This window comes from Esox lucius, chromosome 21, assembly GCF_011004845.1.
Source record: "Esox lucius isolate fEsoLuc1 chromosome 21, fEsoLuc1.pri, whole genome shotgun sequence".
Classification (NCBI taxonomy): domain Eukaryota; kingdom Metazoa; phylum Chordata; class Actinopteri; order Esociformes; family Esocidae; genus Esox; species Esox lucius.
Window position 1 is genome coordinate 18,802,906 of NC_047589.1, and position 23,091 is coordinate 18,825,996.

General features: G+C 42.5%; 1 protein-coding gene across 1 annotated transcript; it reads left to right on the plus strand.

Moving 5' to 3' along the window:
* Nucleotides 1–87: 87 nt before the first annotated feature.
* Nucleotides 88–2,615, plus strand: chst2b (carbohydrate (N-acetylglucosamine-6-O) sulfotransferase 2b). The gene has a single exon (XM_010891198.3). It carries the CDS (start codon nucleotides 678–680, stop codon nucleotides 2,073–2,075), a length of 1,398 nt encoding a protein of 465 aa, XP_010889500.1. The 5' UTR covers nucleotides 88–677; the 3' UTR covers nucleotides 2,076–2,615.
* The last annotated feature ends 20,476 nt before the right edge of the window (nucleotides 2,616–23,091 follow it).

Genomic DNA, 23,091 nt, shown 5'->3' on the forward strand with positions numbered 1-23,091 from the left:
GCCGACAGACGTGTAGAGGAGCCAAATGCGCAACTCGTTGAAGCACGTATCATATTCACACCAATAGCGTTTAGGGGAGGGAGGGTCTTTCTTCCTGTAGTCTCTGATTGAATCAGTCCAGTTTCAATTAAAGATATGATACGCACACCAGGAAGAACAGAAAATGCAACAATAGTCTGTATATTGCACCTCTGGATTTACCGGGGACGTTTTTTTGTTCATCGGCTTATGTTCAAAAGGATCCAAGAAGTCTGAGGACGTAATTAACGTAGGCTACTTGTGCCGTGGTTCAATACTGGGGAGCATCAGATTTTAACTGCACAGAGATGCCTACGCTGAATGTTGCCTAAGACAAATATTGTTTGGATGAACGGTTCCTCGATATGTTTTGATGGCAGGCCGACCGCTATACGCACTTTATTACCGGTAATGGAAACATGTTCATGTGAAAAGCCTTGCGCACTGCAGTAAAAAAAATAGGTCTGCGTTATTATATTTTAAACAGCGAATCAGATTGTGATAACGAATCTGTGCTGTCTGGAGTATTACCTAATCATTTACCATTCGATTCGGTATATCTTGTCCGACTGGGTATATTAAATACACCGTACTTCTTTGCCTATTGTAAATGTAAGAAGCTTTCCACCAGTAGTGAGCCACTCACTCCTAGGTTACAGATGAGAGGAAAACAATACCATCAACAACTGAAGTTGACGGCGCCTTGGGAGAAGGATGCTGGCTACGGGAGAAAGCTTAAAACGTATAGGAACCATACCAAGATAATAGCCCAGCCCGGCATCGTGATGAAGGTACTACGCAGAAAGCGGATTGTGTTGTTCATAGCCTATTTCCTACTGCTGGTGCTGACCATGCTGAACTTGGCCAACTACAAATGGACTAAAGAGCCCCAGCAGTGTAATCATCAGATGAGAGGCACCACCTATCAAGGCAGATCAGACATTCGGTTCCTCTACAGACCCTCTTTGGCCAAGAAAAGACAGTTGGTCTATGTTCTTACCACATGGAGGTCTGGATCCTCCTTTTTCGGGGAGCTGTTCAACCAAAATCCAGAAGTTTTCTTCCTGTATGAACCAATGTGGCACATTTGGCAGAAGCTGTACCCAGGGGACGCTGTGTCTTTGCAGGGGGCAGCAAGAGATATGCTTAGCTCCTTATACCGCTGTGATCTCTCCGTGTTCCAGCTGTACAACAGCCCAGGTGGAAAGAACTTTACCTCCCTAGGGCTCTTTGGGGCCACCCTGAACAAAGTGGTGTGTTCCTACCCACTCTGCACTGCTTATAGGAAAGACGTGGTGGGGATGGTGGATGACAAGGTGTGTAAAAAGTGCCCCCCTCAAAGCCTTAGACTACTCGAGGAGGAGTGCCTTAAATACAGCACCATTGTCATTAAAGGTGTGCGCATCCTAGATGTTAATGTTCTGGCCCCCCTCATGGAGGACCCATCTCTTGACGTGAAGGTAGTCCATTTGGTGAGGGACCCCCGGGCCGTCGCCAACTCCAGGATTAAGTCCAGACATGGGCTGATCCGGGAGAACCTGCAGGTGGTCCGGAGCCGGGACCCCAAGCTACGCAGGATCCCTTTCGTAGACCCCAACCACAAGGCCAATAAAAAGGACGGTTCGGACTACCACTCCATCGGAGCCATGGAGGTGATCTGCGACCGCACCTCCCGGACCCTGAGGACCGCCTTAAACCCCCCCAGCTGGCTCAAAGGAAAGTACATGGCTGTGCGTTATGAGGACCTGGTTGAGAACCCTGTGAAGATCCTGAGGAGCATCTACCGCTTTGCCAACCTCACCACTAACCACGACATTGAGTCATTTGCTCTGAATATGACCAGTGGGTCCAGCTCGTCCTCAAAGCCATTCATAGTGTCCTCCAGGAATGCCACACAGGCGGCCAGCGCGTGGAGAACAGTCCTCAGCATCCAGCAGATTAAACAGGTGGAGGACTACTGCCACCACTCCATGGCCGTCCTGGGCTACGAGAGAGTCAGGACGGCCGGGGAAGCCAAGGACCTCAGTAAATCATTGTTGACTGTTTCCAAACTGTGACAGAAAAAAATAATTTCCTTTCCCCCCCTTTTTTTACCAAAGACATTGAATTAATTGTTAATTTTGAATCTAGTGCCGTTCCGTTAATCGTGGAATTAAAAGGTTTTACTTTGAGTGTTTTTCAGCAATTCCACTTCCATGGCCACATTGGAATGTATCTTGGTCTTATTTTTCAGTTAAATGGCAGACAGTGGTGTTTGACAGGACCACAACTTTTGTATCTGGACAACTGGATGTTTTGAAAAATCAAGAAGGACTATGAAATATGACTGAAATATTCCAACAGCAACCAACAAGCACTGTATTATCATGAAAACACTTCAAAGTGGATGTTTTGGAGGTTATTTTGAATGTTCCAAACTTGAAAAAAATGTATGGTTTTTCAGTATCCCTTCTGTCTGTATAAGTGAGAAAAAAATAGTGAATGAAAAAGGTATTATTTAAAAAAAACAAAAAAAGCTCATTGAGCAGGTTATGTTACATGTCAGTAAAGTACTGGATGGACACAGAGACAATCATTAAACTGGTCTATTAGAACTATGATGTTGCTCTGAGGAATTATCTTGCACTTTCAGGTTTATTAATGGAGACACCATTTATTGTAGTGGCATGTCCCCAGATGACAATAGCTGGGGTTACAATGATAGTAAATCATGAAGGACACAGCAGCTGTATAAGTCTCAGGCAGTAATGCCTTCCGAGTGTTCCAGGGAGAATAGCCTGTTGTCATTTTAAACGTGTACATGGGTACTCCTGTTCATCCAAATAGATGGTTTTGCTAAACTGTATTCCAGAAAAGGTTGAAGCAGAGTAGCCCTAGCATCGTGTTTGAACAAAACAAAAATATACTAACCATTTCCATTTACAAAAAACAACATAAAACGCCATAAAACAAATTCAAGTGCCGATGCCCTAACAGTCCGGTCATGGATATAGTATCGTATAATCTTACACTGCTGGAGAAATACTACAGTGTCCTTATCATTTTCTTAGTCTGGCCTGTCTAAGGTAACCTGAGTACTAGTCTTCAGCTTTCTTGGCATGTTTCTGTGAGTTAGCATGCCAACATGTTCTCTCGCCAAACATGTTTATCTTCACAATGACAGCGGTGGAAATGGGAAGAGGACAGACATGTTTGGGACCAGGATACTCAAACAATCTACAAGATAGATTATAGATCTTAGAAATGTAAGAAAAAAAAAATGGTTGAAGGAATAGTAAAAGTATACAAATTGTTCACATGGTGAAATTCTGGTTATGACTATTTTATGGGTTTTGAAAGGAAAAATACTGCCTACGCACTGTGTTAATGTTCACCATGTACTGCTTTATTTCTGATCCAAGCAGGGTCATCAGGTCCTCATCAGGCCAGACAGCCACTTCTATGTGGGATAGTGGTCATTCTCTATACGAGGACTTTGTTAACATTTAAAACAAGGACTTAAGATTAAGGAACACTTTGAATGTCGGGTTGCATTTAGTTTTTTTCAGAAAACTAAGAACCTGTTCTGTTGGGGTTGCATGACAGCATCTCTGTTCGCTAGCTCCCGTATTCTTTGCTCCTTGTTAACCAGGCTCTGGGGAAGAGGGTGCGATTTCAGACCGCCTCAGTCTACAGGGACTCAGTCTGTTGTCAACATCTTTCCATCAAGCATGTGGAAATACGTTTGTTTCTTGGTGTTCCATCGTAGAAACGTATGTGCGGTAACCTTTGACCAGCACTTAAAAAAAACCAAGGTTGGTTGGTTTTGTTATTGTTAAAAAACACATTTGTAGCCTCACAGAGATTCATAGCTTATGTTGTGCATATTAAATGTTTCCAATCCACGTTGTTCATGTGGAACAGTACACGTATGTTGTTCGTAATTTAGGGTCAGACACCCCGGTGAACATGAATATACAGATTAATTCTTCAGAGTTAAATGTATGAGATTCACTTCAAAACCTTGGAGCGTTAACACGCACCTTCACGCACACTGCTAATGAACTGACGTATCCAGATTTATACTGATGCAGCATTCAAAAAAGGAGAGAACGGGCTGATCAATTCAATAGCATTAATTAGCATGAGCAAAAAACGGCTGGGAAATATGTGCAATACATTTTTTACTGGGAATATAATGTGACAGTCACTTGGTACGAAAATGACTTGTCATGGTAAGAAGATAGAAAAAGAGACAAAGGAGAGAACCCTAGTGCGATGTTTTCTTTTCATATGACCTTTGTGAGTGTGTGTGTGTGTGCGCATGTGTCTGAGTTAGCTGAAGGTTACATACTGGCTGATAAGAGGTCGGAGGTCTATTGCCAAGCCAGTGTTTAGGGTCTGGACCCTGTAGAGGTGCAGCATGTCAATGTCTACAATATAGTGCCTTAAGGTCCAGACCTCAGGCAGCCGTTTTAGAAAGGCAGACATACTGCAGACGTTACTTTGAATTAAAAAGGCCTGATTGTCGTCAATGCCACCCATCTCATATAATATACAAAGCGTTTGTATGATATCTCAGTATCACATCTTGTTAAGACCCTGGATTGCTTTAACTGTGAGCTCGACCTCACTGCTCATATTCATGCATTCCTTTACCCTGGCTTTTTATTCCAGTCGTACAGTAATTGTGTTTCGACACTGAGCTGAATTCCTGTGATCATTTACAGTTGCTAGCGTAGAGTAGACCTGTGGGTGTCAAAGCTACAGCACTGCCGTGGAGTTATTGAGAAGTGCAGGATTCGGTTGAGTGCTTAGTGACACGGAGTCACGCCTGGTCAACCTGGGGTTGCATGTTGAGCTGTCTGCCCGGTCAAACCACAGGGTGTGAACGCCCCAACGGGGCGCTGTGCCGGTGCAGAGTGGGTTATAGCGGGCTTAACATCTCCATGACCTTGTGCGCGTGCGTGCGTGTGTGCGTGCGTGTGTGCCTGTGCGCGTCTTGGGAGAACTCCTGTCGTAGATCTTCGTGTTAACCAATCACCCGTTTAGCCACAGTGCACCAGCTTTTGTCTTCAATGAAATGTCCTAGTGCAGAATTACAAGATAAGTCAGATAGCCTATTTTATGTGCGTATGTTTTCCAGGAACTAATACACTCAATAAGAGTATAGTTGAAACGAGAACTTTGACACCCTGTTTCAGCTGTATGTCATTAATGTTAAGACATTGCCTATGTAAAAAGGAGATGCTAGGATCTCACTCTACATCTTGAACTTTAACAGGTTACAGCCATGTAATATGACTTAAGTCTCAGTAGTCCTCGTTATGAAGTCCTCAGTCATTTAGATATGGAAACAAAGACAAGGCTGCCAGCAATGCTGTTGCAAAATACCTCCAGAGTTGCTAGTGCAAAACAGATGTGTTCGGTCTCACACGTAATTATTATTTTTTGAGAGACTATCTGACCTCCTAGCCTGGACTGGAAGAACAATGTAAACCAGGAAAGAAAATAGATCTCCCTCTGTCTTTCTTACTCCTCGCCCAACTTTGCAGCGCAGGCTAGCAGAAACAATGACTAGTGAACCCAGCTAGAAGGGGTTCTCAGACATCCACATGCAATACTTCCAGAAAAGGCTAACAAATAGAGCTGTAGGCCGAAGTGTCCTGTTTCTTCTAAGGCAATGTTCTCCAGGATGTTTCCTTATGACTCCTTCCATGAAGAATGTCTGTGACATCATGGCCTTACAACGATTCCAAAATGTGCAGATAGAGTTTTCAGTCCGTCTGTCAGCCAAAGCTTTTAGTATTATTCTATTTTGGTTGCCTGCCTCTCCTAATACATAACTTATTAAAAAAATGCCTGCCCACTTGTCTTCTGGTTATATCAGTAATGAAAGGCTCCAAATCTAATAAACAATGATAAATGTGCCACAAATAACTCGAGAGGGTATCTACGATGCTGGGAGTAGAGCTGTTAGTGGGAGAAGCACAGAGCAGAGATTCAGCCGTTTAAAAACATGGGAGCAATGCGGTGAACATACATGCATATAGAGATGTTTTAGTGTAAGGTGAATCACTGTTTAGAGTAAATGAAAATGAAAAAAAAAAATATATATATATATTGTAACTGATATGGAAAAGGATAAAACAAAGGAGAATACTGATTCCCTCTGTCAAGTTGAGACAAAAGCAGTAATTGTGTTCTTGCATCCCATAATGAATGGGAGTGACTATGAGTAGTGAAGGGAGAGGACAATGCATTCGGTTTCAAATATAATTTATTACAAGGCCCAAAACCAAAATAACTGTTACAAATGTGGACAGAATGGGTGCTTGATTTGTAAAACAAACAAGACAAAATAAGTACAAACACCACAAAACAAACAACAAAAACTCGCCTACCAAATCTGCTCATACACCCCCCCCCCCATCATTCCCTAACTAGCCTCTAATATTCCTTTCACATACGAATTACGGGATTGTTTCCAAAAATAATTCAGTAATGTTTGATATGGTCAACGTTTGTACTGCAATGTTGTTGGCAAGTGCATTTTATACAGATATTGCACTAGACTGTAATTCCGTGAGGTTCATGTAAAGCCTCTTTCACATTACAACATACTCTATCGGTCAATAGTTTGGACACATCTACTCATTCAAGGGTATGCATTGCATTCTCTCAACCAGCTTCATGAGGTACTCATCTGGAATGTATTTCGATTAACCCTTGAATGATCTGAAAGGAGTTCTCACATGTGCAGGACACTTGTTGGCAGTCCAACTCATCCGAAACCTCACATCTCAGTTGGGTGGTAGGGAAGGGTGATTGTGCAGGTGACATTCATACACCAGGTCCATACATCACTGACCTTCTTGGTCAAATAGCCCTTACACAGCCTGGAGGTGTGTTTTGGGATGAGGTGTCTTGAAGTAATGATGGAATGTCATTAATCTTTGCTCATCTGAGCTGTTCGTGAAGGTTAGGCAATACAAAATGTGTCAGGCTGTGTAACACTCCAGTGTGGTGAAAGTTAGGCAACAAAAATGTGTCAGGCTGTGTGACACTCCAGTGTGATGAAGGTTAGGCAACAAAAATGTGTCAGGCTGTGTAACACTCCAGTGTGGTGAAAGTTAGGCAACAAAAATGTGTCAGGCTGTGTGACACTCCAGTGTGATGAAGGTTAGGCAACAAAAATTGATTAGGCTGTGTAACACTCCAGTGTGGTGAAGGTTAGGCAGTGTAACATTTTAAATAAAATCACCCTTGTTTCAAACTCGCAAGAATTAGGGTCTGAGTTGGTGGTGTTTGGTGCCTGGCCACCATCCCTGGCTACGACTCCCAGCAAACCTTTACTTCATTCAAACCAACACACTCACAATTTTGGCCCTAGCAGCTGCACAAAACATATTGGCGTGGTATGGTAATGAGAGGAATTTGCGTATCACCTACATGCAGAAGGTGATTTGAACGTTTGTATTGCACATAATATTGCTGACGGAACCTCAGACAATCAGCTGGAGGACTGGGTCGATCAGAACCCCCAGGACCTCTAAGAGAATCCCCAAAATTCCAGGCCAGAAGCTGCACATTAGGGTATAGGGCAAAGCTGTGAAGCAGTGTGCTCTTGGAAGGTTGACACCTGTCACACATGGTGGAACGTGTCAGGGAATATGCTATGGAGCATAAGCTAGGAGTAGTGTCAAATTGTAAGCTTAAGCTATGGAGTAGTGTAGTTCAATGATGTCAAATTGTATGAGACGGTCCCTGGTTGTATGAGCAGATGCTACATCTTCCAAGCAATCGTCCCATTCTGACATAGGTATTTGAAAGCCCTGGTCATTATCCCTTTTTGCTTTGAAATGACAGATTGAAATGTATAGTGTAGAGATACTACGGACTCACTATTGTTTGCAAGAATTATACTAAAACAAGGAGCAGAGAAATACAGCTAATACTGTATGCTTTCTTTGTGCAGTTGCGTGCATTCTTTTAGCGTTATCAGCAATGTGCAAGGAAGAGGAATTACTGGCACCATTCAAAGAGCTAACAGGATTTATTTATAACTGGCTGGAACAAGGGGAGAGGGGGAGAGGGAAAACAGAGAGACAGGGGCTGGAGCAGAGTGGCGCGACAGAAGGGAGTGAGGGGCATGAAGGAGGAGGAGGAGGGTGTGAGTTTGTGTTTGGGGGTTTGGGGAAAGGGTTTATAATGACCTGCTAGCGACCACACTTGCCTGAGCAATGTTGTCGGAGGGTGTCCTTCTGTTCCAAAATGGAACCACAGTATTCGGCAACAGTGATTATTAACCTCCACAACCCTATGCTGCTTCATCAGGGGTAAAACCAAGAAGGGAACAATGCTGAGCAGGTGCCTCTGTGGTAGCAGACCTGCTGCTTGACGCTGATTAATCAGTAAACGATAATCACCTAAGAGGCAGCAAATATGTTCTTTGCTACCGAACTGATATTTGCTATTAGTTACATGAATCTGGGTTATCAAACAGGCGGATGCAGATACTGCAGGTAAATGTACTCCCACCTTTGGGACTCGTGGTACAGCAATCAGATCACTGACTTGACAGGTGCTCTATTTTGCTGGGTCTGGGGTCCTACAGCAGAGTAAAGGGCAGAGGTTCGGAACGTTTGTGTGAACCTAGTTCTTCTACTGTTGGAAAACAGTGATCTCCCAAGAAGTGAACACACACCACTGTGTCGGTTCTCTGCTCTGTAATAGTGGTAATAGCTCTTCACCCCTGCAGATCAGTGGAGCTTTGATGTCTAGCAGAGTGAAGGCTTCAGAGACAACTGTCTACTAATGAGCTTTAGAGCTCAACAAAGAGACAATGATGGAGTCAGGACGGTAAGGTAAGGTAACATCAGGTAAAGCGTGGTAAAGGGGTACCATGGGAACCAGGAACTGTATACCAGGTTAAGGCTCGATTACCAATTGGGAGGAGCCTGGGATTGGGAGGGGAGTTGTCTTTGGCACATCGTTCACTAGGTTAAAAAAGCAAATGATCTTACATTAGCAGTAGAGAGATAACCTCTTCTATAGGCTAATTAGATAGCTATAGCCTCTGTAGCTGAGATGCTCTTCTAATCTTAAAGTTGTGAGCTAGATTAGGAGGCTAGTGAGTGGCTAAATGAGGTTAGCCTCAGTTTGATGCCCTACTCATACATTTTGCCATGGACGACCATACAGTTGTTTCTTTCTTGCCTGCTATTGTGTTACATTCTCTACTTACAAGCATTCATTGCTCTCAGTGGTTAACTTTTTTAACACACATACGCATGCATGAAAGCACACAAACATATTCTTAGTTTTAACATGTCTGTGACAATTTGCCTTTGACAAGAGTTTTATTTTAAATAAAGAGACCACAAATTGTCATTACTCAAATGCTTCCCGATTGAATTATTGCTCCATTTGAAAAGAAATTACTTTAGAATAACTAACTAACTAATTGGACAACTCCAACAGCATTTCAAGTGCCTGTAAAACCAGTTCTATTTTTTTATTCACCCATAATGCAACATCTAGAAGCAGCAGTCCTTAGATGAATTAAAGGTAAGGAGATATATCATTACTGAGAAGGGTTAAAATCTCAAACTAGGAATTTGTTTTATAATTACATTTTCATTTAATGAAAATATTTTTCATTTTCAGTGTGATGTTTGTATTAAGCCTTTTCAATAGGGAAACTAAAACAAATATTAGACTTCTCAGGACTTTTTACAGCACTGACCATTTTTAGGCGTGATCAAACAATTTACTAATGTTTATGAAATAGAAGTAAAGATATCCTAATGTCAGTGATCCAATAGGATGTCTATGCAAAACATTGTGTAAATTATCTTATGGAAATCATGCCATTACATATGTCAAAATCTCCCAGGGCAGTAAACAATGAGCTCATCTTTTTGTGTGCTCCACATACATTTCCAAGCCATACAGCTCCGGAAAAAATTAAGAGACCACTGCACCTTTTTCTCTCTCCTTTCCGGAGCTGTAGATGGACTCAAGCTATTCAAGTGAATGACACTTCCGTCTCCTGGGTCTCCCGGGTTCCCATTCAAACCATTCAAACCATGAGACAACCTCTGTTACCCTGAACCACACAAAAGCCTGTCCTGAGACCTGCCTGATAGAAATTAACCGAAACACTGAGTCACAGGAGGTGTCCATCATCCAAAATCACATGACCCTTCTGCTTTTAGGAATGCTGTGCACTACCTTGGACATGTAGGTTTCTTAGACATGTAGATATCCGGTCAAATGTAAGGTGTCATTTTCAAAAGCCCTCACCCCCAAAGAACATCTTAACAAGTACTGAATCCAGAGAAATCCACCTCAGAACAGTTCTTACCTTGGTGGACTAGCTCTCTCTGGACAAGGTTACACTTGGTCATTTCCATAACAGAGAGAATAAAGAGTTCCATAGCCTGGCCTGTGGGTAGCTTCCATTACCCTCCACAGGGATATACCAGCTCTACTTCTACATTTACAAACCCCTTTGAATGATACAGACAGGGATCAGCTCCAGTTGAATCCCATTTGATCCCATTCACTACAGACTAATAACGGAAAGGTCAAACGAGAAGATCAGAGTAATGGGAGATTGTGAGATGAGACAAATGCAGTATTCAGAGAGACGTAGACACAGTCTCAGCCTGGATGTCACTGTCACTTGGAGAGTGGATGGGAATAAAACATATGCTATCTCATCTCGCCTGAGATGCTTCCTGCTTTGATTATGTTGTTAGTAGTTAATGAACAAGGCAAACAGCCAAGATGAAAGGATAAAGAATGCGTATTACAGAGAGATGAGACATGTTCTGTGTCTAACCTCACTTAGTCATGTGTATGTGTCATATGCCTTAAATGAGATGATGATTGGTTGGTTCAATAGTTTATGACACATTAAGTTCACTGGGTAGTAGCAAAGTATTATGGGTATGTTTTCTTGCTTACATAAAATACATACAGTGGGGAGAACAAGTATTTGATACACTGCCGATTTTGCAGGTTTTCCTACTTACAATGTATGTAGACGTCTGTAATTTTTATCATTGGTACACTTCAACTGTGAGAGATGGAATATAAAAAAAAAAATATAAAAGTATTTGATCCCCTACCAACCAGTAAGAATTCCGGTTCTCACAGACCTATTAGCTTTTCTTTAAGAAGCCCTCCTGTTCTCCACTCATTACCTGTATTAACTGCATGTTTGAACTTGTTGCCTGTATAAAAGACACCTGTCCACACACTCAATTCAACAGACTCCAACTTCTCCACAATGGCCAAGACCAGAGAGCTGTGTAAGGGATTTGTAGACCTGCACAAGGCTGGGATGGGCTACAGGACAATAGGCAAGCAGCTTGGTGAGAAGGCAATAACTGTTGGTGCAATTATTAGAAAATGGAAGAAGTTCAAGATGACGGTCTATCTCCCTCGGTCTGGGGCTCCATGCAAGATCTCACCTCGTGGGGCATCAATGATCATGAGGAAGGTGAGGGATCAGGCCAGAACTACACGGCAGGACCTGGTCAATGACCTGAAGAGAGCTGGGACCACAGTCTCAAAGAAAACCATTAGTAACACACTACGCCTTCATGGATTAAAATCCTGCAGCGCACGCAAGGTCCCCCTGCTCAAGCCAGCGCATGTCCAAGCCCGTCTGAAGTTTGCCAATGACCATCTGGATGATCCAGAGGAGGAATGGGAGAAGGTCATGTGGTCTGATGAGACAAAAATAGAGCTTTTTGGTTTGAACACTCGCCATGTTTGGAGGAAGAAGAAGGATGAGTTCAACCCCAAGAACACCATCCCAACCGTGAAGCATGGAGGTGGAAACATCATTCTTTGGGGATGCTTTTCTGCAAAGGGGACAGGACGTGAGGGGAGGATGGATGGGGCCATGTATTGTGAGATCTTGGCCAACAACCACCTTCCCTAAGTAAGAGCATTGAATATGGGTCGTGGCTGGGTCTTCCAGCATGAAAACAACCCGAAACAAACAGCCAGGGCAACTAAGGAGTGGCTCCGTAAGAAGCATTTCAAGGTCCTGGAGTGGCCTAGCCAGTCTCCAGACCTGAACCCAATAGAAAATCTTTGGAGGGAGCTGAAAGTCCGTATTGCCCAGCGACAGCCCTGAAACCTAAAAGATCTGGAGAAGGTCTGTATGGAGGAGTGGGCAAAATCCCTGCTGCAGTGTGTGCAAACCTGGTCAAGAACTACAGGAAACGTATGATCTCTGTAATTGCAGACAAAGGTTTCTGTACCAAATATTAAGTTCTGATTTTCTGATGTATCAAATACTTATGCCATGCAATAAAATGCAAATTAATTACGTAAGTCACACAATGTGATTTTCTGGATTCTTTAAGGCTGGGATCTTGATTTGTCTAACATTTTGTGTCTATCAGCAGCCGTTGCAATCAGTCCTCTACACTGCAGTCATGTGGATCATGTCATTAAGGCTATGTGGATAGTGTGAGTGTGTTGCTAACTGATCAGGAGAATGGTGTCCTGGGCTTTTGCCTACATTGACTCACACTATGCAGGACGCGGGGTTTAAGTGCTCATTGAAAACGTCAAATCGACGCAGGGTCAGATAGAGCCACACAGAGAGTCTGTTTGTATGTTTGTGAATCACATAACCATTTTAAACTGCCTGTTCCAAACAAAATGTCTCATATGTGGTTGAAATACCCACTCCGTTTACACTGAAAATCAACTCAGTGGCTGAGTCACACTTTTCCCTAGCACAATACTATGGCTGGCTGCCTGGTTTGCTGACTGGTTAACGGTTGGGTGGCTGGCTGCTTGGCTGGGTGGCTATCTGGTTGGCTGTTCGATTGGCTAGCTGACTGGATGGCTGGCTCCGGCAAGTACTACATAGAGCAGGTCAACTTGGGAACCTGCCTGATACCCCGCCCCCAGTTTGGAATTGACCTTTAGCCAAGGTTTAATCAGTTACAGACCTCCTCTGTCACATCAAGAAAAGGGAAATGTCACTCGATAAACTCTCTTAATATAGCTTACAAATCCCAAAGCAATTAGACTTGATATTTGTTGTTCCAGTGATTATGTTTGTGGTTGGAGGTGTGGACTCTGCTTAACCTCATCAGTGCTGAGGCTTGAGAGAGGGTGACTGGGGCTGAGGCCAACAGAGAGCCTGGCTGACTTGCATCTTTGTGCTTTAGAATTGAAACAAAGAGACTCAGCACTTGGCATTGACAGCCTAGTGAGCTGACTCATATAGAAATGAATGCATTACACGACCTGTGTGCGGCACTGTCTCTGCTTTATGGAGTTGCACAGTACTTTCTTTCTGACAAGAGCACAATCACTCTCCCAAACCAGCCTTGTCTTAACACTAACCTTAAAACTAAAGGCCTCTGTTATTAGTGATTGCACATGCTATTTACTACTATATAAGTCTTGGAACAAATGCAATTCAATATGTGGTGAATAGGTTGACATTTTGGAAACCATAATTCATTTGAGCTCATACAATACATCTACTTGTACTTTATGACACACTCATTATCTCACTTTACTCCAGTATTTCTTTAATGTGTTATGTTCCGGAATATATTTTCTAAGAACTGATAGTTCTTATCCTTCACTGTTAGATGTTTGTGGAAGCTATCTACACTTAAGATGAGGCTGCTTAATGTACATCAGCACTAAGCTCTAATAACACCCCCCGCCCCAGACACACACATACCAACACCACTTGTTAGATACGGCACCGAGAGTGTGTGTGTTCTGAATGTGCTGACATACAAGCCTTTTTGTCCAGGAGCCTGCAATAACACATGAGAGTGGAGATTCTCATCAGAGTATAGCTCGTACTTTAGATTGTGCAGATTACTCCTCTTTCTCTCTCCCTCAGAGGGGAGGAGGGGGTGAAAGAGGGCCAAATTGCTGCAGGGAGTGGGATCCTGGAGAACAAAGGCGTAAAGTCAAATCTATCATTATCTCATTACTCTCCTCCTCCCTCTTTCCTTCCTCTCTCTCCCCCACTCCTTTCTCTTCTCCTCTCTTTCTCACTATTCTCTGTCCCCCATGTCTTCTTTCCCATCTCTTCTAACTTTGCCTCCTCCCACTTTTGCCCGCTCTTCTCTCTCCATCCCCTCTCTGTCTTTCTCCTGTTCCCTCTTCCTCTCAGCAGATCAAGCAGCAGCAGGGTCCACTTAAAAGCACACTGGTTGTCATTTGGATTAGTGCAGATGAGAGTAGAGGGGACGTGGGGAAATCCTTCCTGGTATGAGGCACGCAGGCAACAGAAGACTGCCTCTCTGAAACATTGTCCATCACACTTTTAAGCTTAATTGTTGTTTGATCAGGCAGGCAGACAGGCAGTCAGACAGGGAGACTTGCAGGCAGGCAGGCAGACAGGCAGACTTGCAGGCAGGCAGTCAAACAGACAGAAAGACTTGCAGGCAGGCGGGCAAACAAAAAGACTTGCAGGCAGGCGGGCAAACAGACAGACCTGCAGGCAGACAGGCAAACAGACAGAGCTGCAGGCAGGCAGACAGACAGACCTGCATGCAGGCAGGCAGACTTGCAGGCAGGCAGACAGACAGACCTGCATGCAGGCAGGCAGACTTGCAGGCAGGCAGACAGGCTGGTAGACAGACACTAGCAAACAGGGTTGAAGGGAGGGATGCAGTATCAATGATTGGAACAGACACTAACTATGGTCAAACAGTTAGTCTGGGAATTTGATCCTTTCTGTCTATCAAGAGTGAACACAGAGCAATAAGAGATTCAGCTTCCTGACTGAATTGCTTGGTGAAATGCTAGGAGATTAGTTGAGACTTTCCTCAGTTGGTGTGTTTGGGTATGTGTGTCTGTAGAGGGATGTGGATTTCTGAAATGTGCAGGTGGGTCGAGGGAGGACTGTGGCCTTCCTTCAAGTAATTTTAGCTCTATTACAGAAAACACATTCCCTTAGCTGCTCAACAGTTGAGACAATTATTGACTTTTGAGGCTCCCCATCTGTATCTATGACCCTGTCTCAAAAGGGAAACTACCAGGGCCAATGTTCATGATAACCCCAGTAAGGTGCCCGAGTGTGAGGGAGTCAAGAGTGCAATGACACCTGGGAATCCATACCCAATAATATTCAGTCACATGAAGCTCCCAGAGCTGATCCGCATAAACATCTGTTATTTCATCATAATCAGACCCAACCATTTTGGTGTAAGAAGTAGGCTAAAAGTTCCAAAAGTAGGCCAAAATGATTTTTCTTTGAAATAGCTCTTATAAAGAGGCCACCATCATCCTGTCCACAAGTTTAAGACATTATTGAGACCTAATTATATGGAAAGGTCAGATTTATTATGTGGAAAGTTAACATGTGGAATTTTTTTGGCTTCAACTGTACCTTTAAGTGGTAGGTGAAATTTGTACCCCTCAGTTACAGGAAATCGATGTCTGAAAAGGGTAGATTGCCTGGGGAGAGCAATGGGTTTGTGTGTTGTCAGACACAGGGGATCTTTTGGTGGGTGGGACTTGTGGTTTGGTAGTCACAGGGGCTGTGGTGAGACCTTAGGTGGGTGGAGCTTGAGTGTTGGTTGTCACAAGGGCTGTTTTGGGATCTTAGGTGGGTGGGGTTTGAGTCTTGGTAGTCACAGGGGCTGTTGTGGGATATTCAGGCAGGCAGACATGCACTCACAGAAAATCCCACATATACACACACAGCATGCTTTCATTGCTTTTCAGAAACAAAATTCACAGAGCTTCTAATCCCAAACCTAACCTTAACCTTCTGCTGGATGATAACATGACTGTTTTTTGATAGGTACCTTTTTTGAAAGGCACATTTATCACTACAATGGAGATGTGAATATGCGTCTGTCGCTACAATTAACCCAATAACGATGTTGAAAATGCTGATTTCCCCAGATTGGCCTCCACAGCCTGGGAAATCACAGCCAGTTCCAGCTCTACCCTCCTCTCATTTGTACTTCCTCAGTGGGATGTTTTCCCTGATCTCTCTGAACATATAGGCATACTTCAGGGAAATGAATTAGCTCAACCGTGATCATAGTCATACTCTCTTTTCTGTCCCCTCATCTCTGCTCTCCTTTTTTACTCTCCACTTCTCTCGCCCCATTTCTTCTCCTCCCTGGATTCCATTTTCCCCCTCTTTTCAGATCCACATCTGTGCTGATGAAGAGGTTGTCAGCTGTTGGGCTCTTTTGAGTATAAAAATTAATAAACTCCTAATTACTGTCATTTAAAAGGGTTTGATATTTGGCAGAGCTCCATATAACAGCACAATTTCATAATGATGTTGGATGGTTCGTTGTTACGCATATGGACGTTGTTACGTTGCTACAACGTTGTGAACAAGGGATTACTCCAGTATGTATGCAGCTCAAAATTTTTTTGAGAAGGCGCATTACCCTCCTGCTGTGCGTCATCCTTACATTCATTATCTATAACCGGAACTAATTATCCTCCAATGCAAGTGAAGTTCTTTAATTCCTCAACAAAACACACAACAGTTGTGTAACGGTTGATCATGAGAAATCAGCCTCTCTGTCAGCACTCTGATACTGGAGAGCTAGAGGGAGCGTATCTGCCTCAACGCCCCCCCCCCCCCCATCTCTATTCTCTCTCCTCTCTCTTTCCTATAATTCACTACCTCTCTCCATCTCACTGCTCCTCGTTTTTAATCTCTCTTTCTCTGTCTCTCCCTGATTCTTTCTCTGGAGGTCTGGCTGATACACTAATAGACTCCTGGCAGTAGTAATCCATGTTGTTGCCTCAGACACACACACACACACACTCTCACACACGCACACACACGTACACGCACACACACAGTTAGTGCTAGACTGCTTCTGTTGCTGCCTTGTCTCCGATCCTCAGAGTGGAGCAGCCATGATTATGGTTCAGGCCTCAGGATAGACAAACGTGCTCAGTCTCCGTTGCATGGCTTCCCCCCAGACACGTTCTTACACAGACCAGCGCCCAGATGGTCAGCAATTATTATCCCAATCCTTCGTCCACCGCAGGGGCTGACAAACACAGAAGGAAAGAGAGTGAAAAAACACACACATTGACCTAGCAGATTCTTTCCCGACTGCCATTATATTTACAGTGAAGGCAAATATTAGTCCTGAACCCCTCTCCTGTCTAGCTCTGTCTTTGTTGTGAGCTCACAGAGGAGAGCTTTGGGCTAATGGGAGTAGACCATTCTGTGCAAACTTGTGTAAACGGTGTAAGAACAATCTTTTTCCCATTTTTGATAAAAGAACTCCAGTAACCTTCAGGTATATTCCAGGGCCTAAATGACTGTTGTCCAGTAGCACTCACATTTGTAGCCATAGCACCATAGCATAGCCATAGGTCATGACTAACATCAACACTGTCATCCCAGACACTCTTGAACCACTCAGATTTGTCAATTGCAATCGCACTGAGTTTAGCTAGCCAGCTAGCTAGCTTTAGCATTTATATTTAGCATTTGGAGTGTCATTTGCCATGACACTGTAAATTGAGTTCAGATACAACCTGTGTCATTTGTTCATCCTTAATATGTCTCTAGAATTTGATTGCAGTCCACATTTGGCAAATTCAATTGATTAGACATAATTGAGAAAGGCACACACATTATGGCATGCGCATTTTGTGGCATTGATCTGGAAAGGGTATAATACAACTTTTCACCTGTCTAATACCATCCCTATGGTGAAGCATGGAGGTGGGCGCATCATAATATGGGGATGCTCCTTAATGGCAGGGACTGGGAGACTGATAAGGGTTGTGGGAAGGATGAACAGAGCAAAATACAGAAAGGTCCTCATAGAAAATCTGATCCAGAGCACACTGGGCCTCTGACTGGGGTGAAATTTCATCTTTAAGCATTACAATGACCCAAAGCACACAGCCAAGACAAAGTATGCAAATGTCACTGAATGCCCCAGCCAAATCCTAGACTTGAACGTCATTAAACATCTGGGGGAAAATACTGCATTTCACAGATGCTTCACAATCAAACTGACAGAGCTTGAAAGGATCTTCAACCAAGGCATACCTATGACTCCAAGCTGTGATTGCTGCCAAAGGCAGTTCTACAAAGTACTGAAGACAGAATCTGAATACTTATAAGAAAAATCTCAGGGGGGCTTTCACTAAATTGGCACAAATTCCTAAAATGTGTTTTCAAATTGTCATTAAGGGGTGTTGAGTGCAGATTGATGGCAAATCTTTACAAATTGTATCAATTATAAATAAAATCTATAACACAACAAAATGTGGAGAAATGGAAGGGTTCTGAATACTTTCTGAAGACTCTGTATATACTGTGATTCTCCGTTTATAACCTGCACCGTTTCTAAACCACACCATACATTTTTTATCTTTGTGTGTATACAAACCCGAGTATTAACCGCACGCAATATAAACCACATTTGCCCAGAGAATTATGACTTGTACATACATTGTATATTAATATTAAAGAACTGTCATAGGGTGCTGCTAAAATTAATTTGTTGAAGAATAAAATATGTTTTTGAAAACCCTGTAACGCCAATTGTATCATATCTGCTACATGAGTTTCTGAGACCTCAATGTCGTCAAGCAATCATCTGTGGAAAAAGTTTTCCAGTGGAAATGGTTTTAAAAATGTAAACTTGTATATTATCAGCACCCATGTATTAACTGCTGTGGTTGAAAATGTTTTAAAAATGTGTGTATAAGCCACGGTTTATAAACGGAATATTTCCATCCACTGTATACACTCACCTTAAGGATTATTAGGAACACCATACTAATACTGTGTTTGACCCCCTTTCGCCTTCAGAACGGCCTAAATTCTACGTGGCATTGATTCAACAAGGTGCTGAAAGCATTCTTTAGAAATGTTGGCATTCTTTAGATTTGTGGGATGCACATCCAGAGCACGAAGCTCCCGTTCCACCACATCCCAAAGATGCTCTATTGGGTTGAGATCTGGTGACTGTGGGGGCCATTTCAGTACAGTGAACTAATTGTCATGTTCAAGAAACCAATTTGAAATGATTCGAGCTTTGTGACATGGTGCATTATCCTGCTGGAAGTAGCCATCAGAGGATGGGTACATGGTGGTCATAAAGGGATGGACATGGTCTAAGGGGTCTAAAGTGTGCCAAGAAAACATCCCCCACACCATTACACCACCACCACCAGCCTGCACAGTGGTAACAAGGCATGATGGATCCATGTTCTCATTCTGTTTACGCCAAATTCTGACTCTACCATCTGAATGTCATAACAGAAATCGAGACTCATCAGAACAGGCAACATCCTTCCAGTCGTCAACTGTCCAATTTTGGTGAGCTTGTGCAAATTGTAGCCTCTTTTTCCTATTTGTAGTGGAGATGAGTGGTACCCGGTGGGGTCTTCTGCTGTTGTAGCCCATTGTGAAATACTCAGACCGGCCCGTCTGGCACCAACAACCATGCCAATCTCAAAATTGCCGTCTGGCACCGGTAACCAGGTGAGGAGTACAAAGACAAGTGTGTCTTGCCTACAGTCAAGCATGGTGGTGGGAGTGTCATCGTCTGGGGCTGCATGAGTGCTGCCGGCACTGGGGAGCTACAGTTCATTGAGGGAACCATGAATTCCAACATGTACTGTTACATACTGAAGCAGAGCATGATCCCCTCCCTCCAGAGACTGGGCTGCAGGGCAGTATTCCAACATGATAACGACCCTAAACACACCCCCATAACAACCACTGCCTTGCTAAAGAAGCTGAGGGTAAAGGTGATGGACTGGCCAAGCACAGGTCTCCAGACCTAAACCCTATTGAGAATATGTGGGGCATCCTCAAATGGAAGGATGGCCTGTGAAGCTCTGGTGAACTCCATGCCCAAGCGGGTTAAGGCAGTGCTGGAAAATAATGGTGGCCACAGAAAATATTGACACTTTGGGCCCAATTTGGACATTTTCACTTAGGGGTGTACTCATTTTCATTGCCAGCAGTTTAGACATTAATGGCTGTGTGATGTGTTATTTTGAGGGGACAGCAAATGTACACTGTCATACAAGTTGTACACTCACTACTTTACATTGTAGCAAAGGTTCAATTCTTTAGTGTTGTCACATGAATAGATATAATCAAATATTTACAACAATGTGAGGGGTGTACTCACTTCTGTGAGATACTGTATGTTCACATCACCCTTCTCAATTCATCGGCAAAACATGCTCTACCAGCCTGATGATGATAGGGTTAAAGGGTTAAATTAATCAGCCGTGGTTCTCCAACATGCTTTCTCTCTTTTTCCCTCATTCACTCTATTTCCATCTTTCCTTTTCTCTCAATCTAGATTGCTTATATTTAAAATTTGCCTAAGGTGAAAGTGCTTAATTATACCCATTTAACAACTCTGGTGTTTTTAAAAGGCAGGAAATTGCTATTGAAACAGTAATATTGACTGCTAGGTTTTCATTTTAAACTAGAGAATAAAAAATCCTGCCAGCTGTAAGTTATTTGACCAAGAAAGAAAGCATGAGAAGAAGTTCTAGGTCATGGACAAGAGTATAGCTTGGTGATGTTAACTGACTAAGAAAAACTCTAGAGGGAGAGAGATCCAGGTCTGTGTACATGTTTGGGATCTGAAAGTTCCCACAAAGATAGTGAAATCTGAGAAACAAGTTTCTGGCAAGTCCCCATTAGGAAAAAATACATTTCTAGATTAGGAGTTAGGTTTAGGGTCAAACTTATAAAGTGGACATAATATTAGAGTCAGGGTTACTCTTAGTTTAGGCATTCCAGTTAGGGTTAGACTTTAAGGCTTGGCAAAGTTGAGGTATAACGATTAGGCAATAGGGAATAAGGTTATAGTTAAGGTAAGGTTAGATTTAAGGTAAGGGTTAGACGTAGGTGAAAGGGAACATGGATTTTCTTTCCGGTCCCCACAACGATAGAACGACAAACATGTGCGTGTGCCAATAATATTATTCTCATTTTCTGTACTCTGTTTCTATGCCCCCTGGTTAAATTGAATTGATTGTATTTTCATTTGGTGGGAAATATTTTTTTTTGTTTGACTGCTGCATGTGCATCCATCTTGAATTGTGAGTTAGTGAAGACCATGAAAATACACACAAAAGGTGGCCATAGTGACCGTGAGTTCAACCAGGTTTGTTCTGGCTTCATCTAGCTCCATTTGGTCACATTTATCTTTGCCTCCTTGAATTACTAGATTGTTGGGTAATCAATCCCAGGATTAAAACTGCAATGCTGTAGATGCTAATCTTCTGATTAGCTTGCTCAAGCTGTATTTGAGGCTGTACATGATCGTATCGACCTTGTCTGATGTGCGCATGCGCTCCCAGGTTATCATGATGGGGGCCAGGAAAGGTTCTACATGAAGGATGTGTGTTATTACTGAGACAGAGGGTTTGAGAGGCCAGTGTGGTCTGCCTCTCCTTACATAACAAGCATTCTGCGTTTCCTTGATGAAAACATTCATCTTCGGTTGTTTTAGGACATCAGCCCTTACCCATCTGTCTCTGATAGTATTAAAGGATTGGTTCGTTGTTTTAACTTTGTGTATCAAGTCAGTGCTGTTATGTGCTATTGTTGCATGTTGGTTACTTGGTGTTTGAAGGAAACTGTTTTGAAGTTGTTTAGTGCAGAGCTTTCCTTTGTTGACCTTTGCCCTCTTTTTGATATCAACACTTGTTAGCGGCCCTACCATGTAAAACATTTGATTGTTTGTTTTCTTAATTGGTGCTATGACAGTCAGTCAATATTTTTATACTGATTTTGTAGAATAATGAAATCTGTGAAAAGTAAGGAATAAAATGTATCAAGGAAGATCAGTCAATAATTGTGTCTTCAGGAAGATCAGTCAATAATTGTGAACTTCGATGTAAAAAAGAACTTTGTTGTTGATTATGTTCTTTCTCCCCCAGTTAGATTTTCTGTCTGAGAGACACATTTGGTAAGGAGATAACAGCCACATTTCACAGCTACTGGAGATTACTTGCAGAATCCCAGTTCTATGTATCAAGTCAAATTTTTTAACTACAGTTTATGCTTTTTTATATTAACATTATCTTGGGTTAAAAGCAGCAGACTGCTGTCTCGTTCCAGGTCAGATGGGAGCTTTTGTGTTTGCTTAAGGCCATCAGACAGAATCTGTGTAACAATTAACTAATTTGGATTGAGTGCGATCTGTAATTTCAGGGCATAACATGATGATGATCTTGATGATGATGATAATAGTAGTAGTGATGATGGTATTAGGAGTAGTGATGGTGTTGATGATGATAGGAGTAGTGATGATGTTGATGATGATAGTAGTAATAATGATGTTGATGATGGTATTGATGACAATCATAGCAGTGATGATGACGATGATAATAGTTATGATGACGATAGTAGTGATGATGAGGGTAGCAGTGATGATGATGATGATAGATGTGATGATGATGACGATAGTATTGATGATGACGATAGTATTGATGATGATGATGATAGTAGTTATGATGATAGTAGTGATGTTGACGATAATAGTTATGATGATGATGATAGTAGTGACGATGATGATAGTGTGATGATGAGGGTAGTAGTGATGATGATGACGATAGTAGTGATGATGATGATAGCAGTGATGATGATGACGATTGTAGTGATGATGACGACAATAGTGATGATGATGACGAAAATAGTTATGATGATGATGATAGTAGTGTTGAAAATGATAGTAGTGATGATGACGATAATAGTTATGATGATGACAATAGTAGTTATGATGATGATAGTAGTAATGATGATGATAGTAGTGATGATGATGATAGTAGTGATGATGATGATAGTAGTGATGATGATGATGATAGTAGTTATGATGATGATGATAGTAGTGATGATGATGATAGTAGTGATGATGATGATAGTAGTTATGATGATGATGATAGTAGTTATGATGATGATGATAGTAGTGATGATGATGATAGTAGTGATGATGATGATAGTAGTTATGATGATGATGATAGTAGTTATGATGATGATAGTAGTGATGATGATGATAGTAGTGATGATGATGATGATAGTAGTGATGATGATGATAGTAG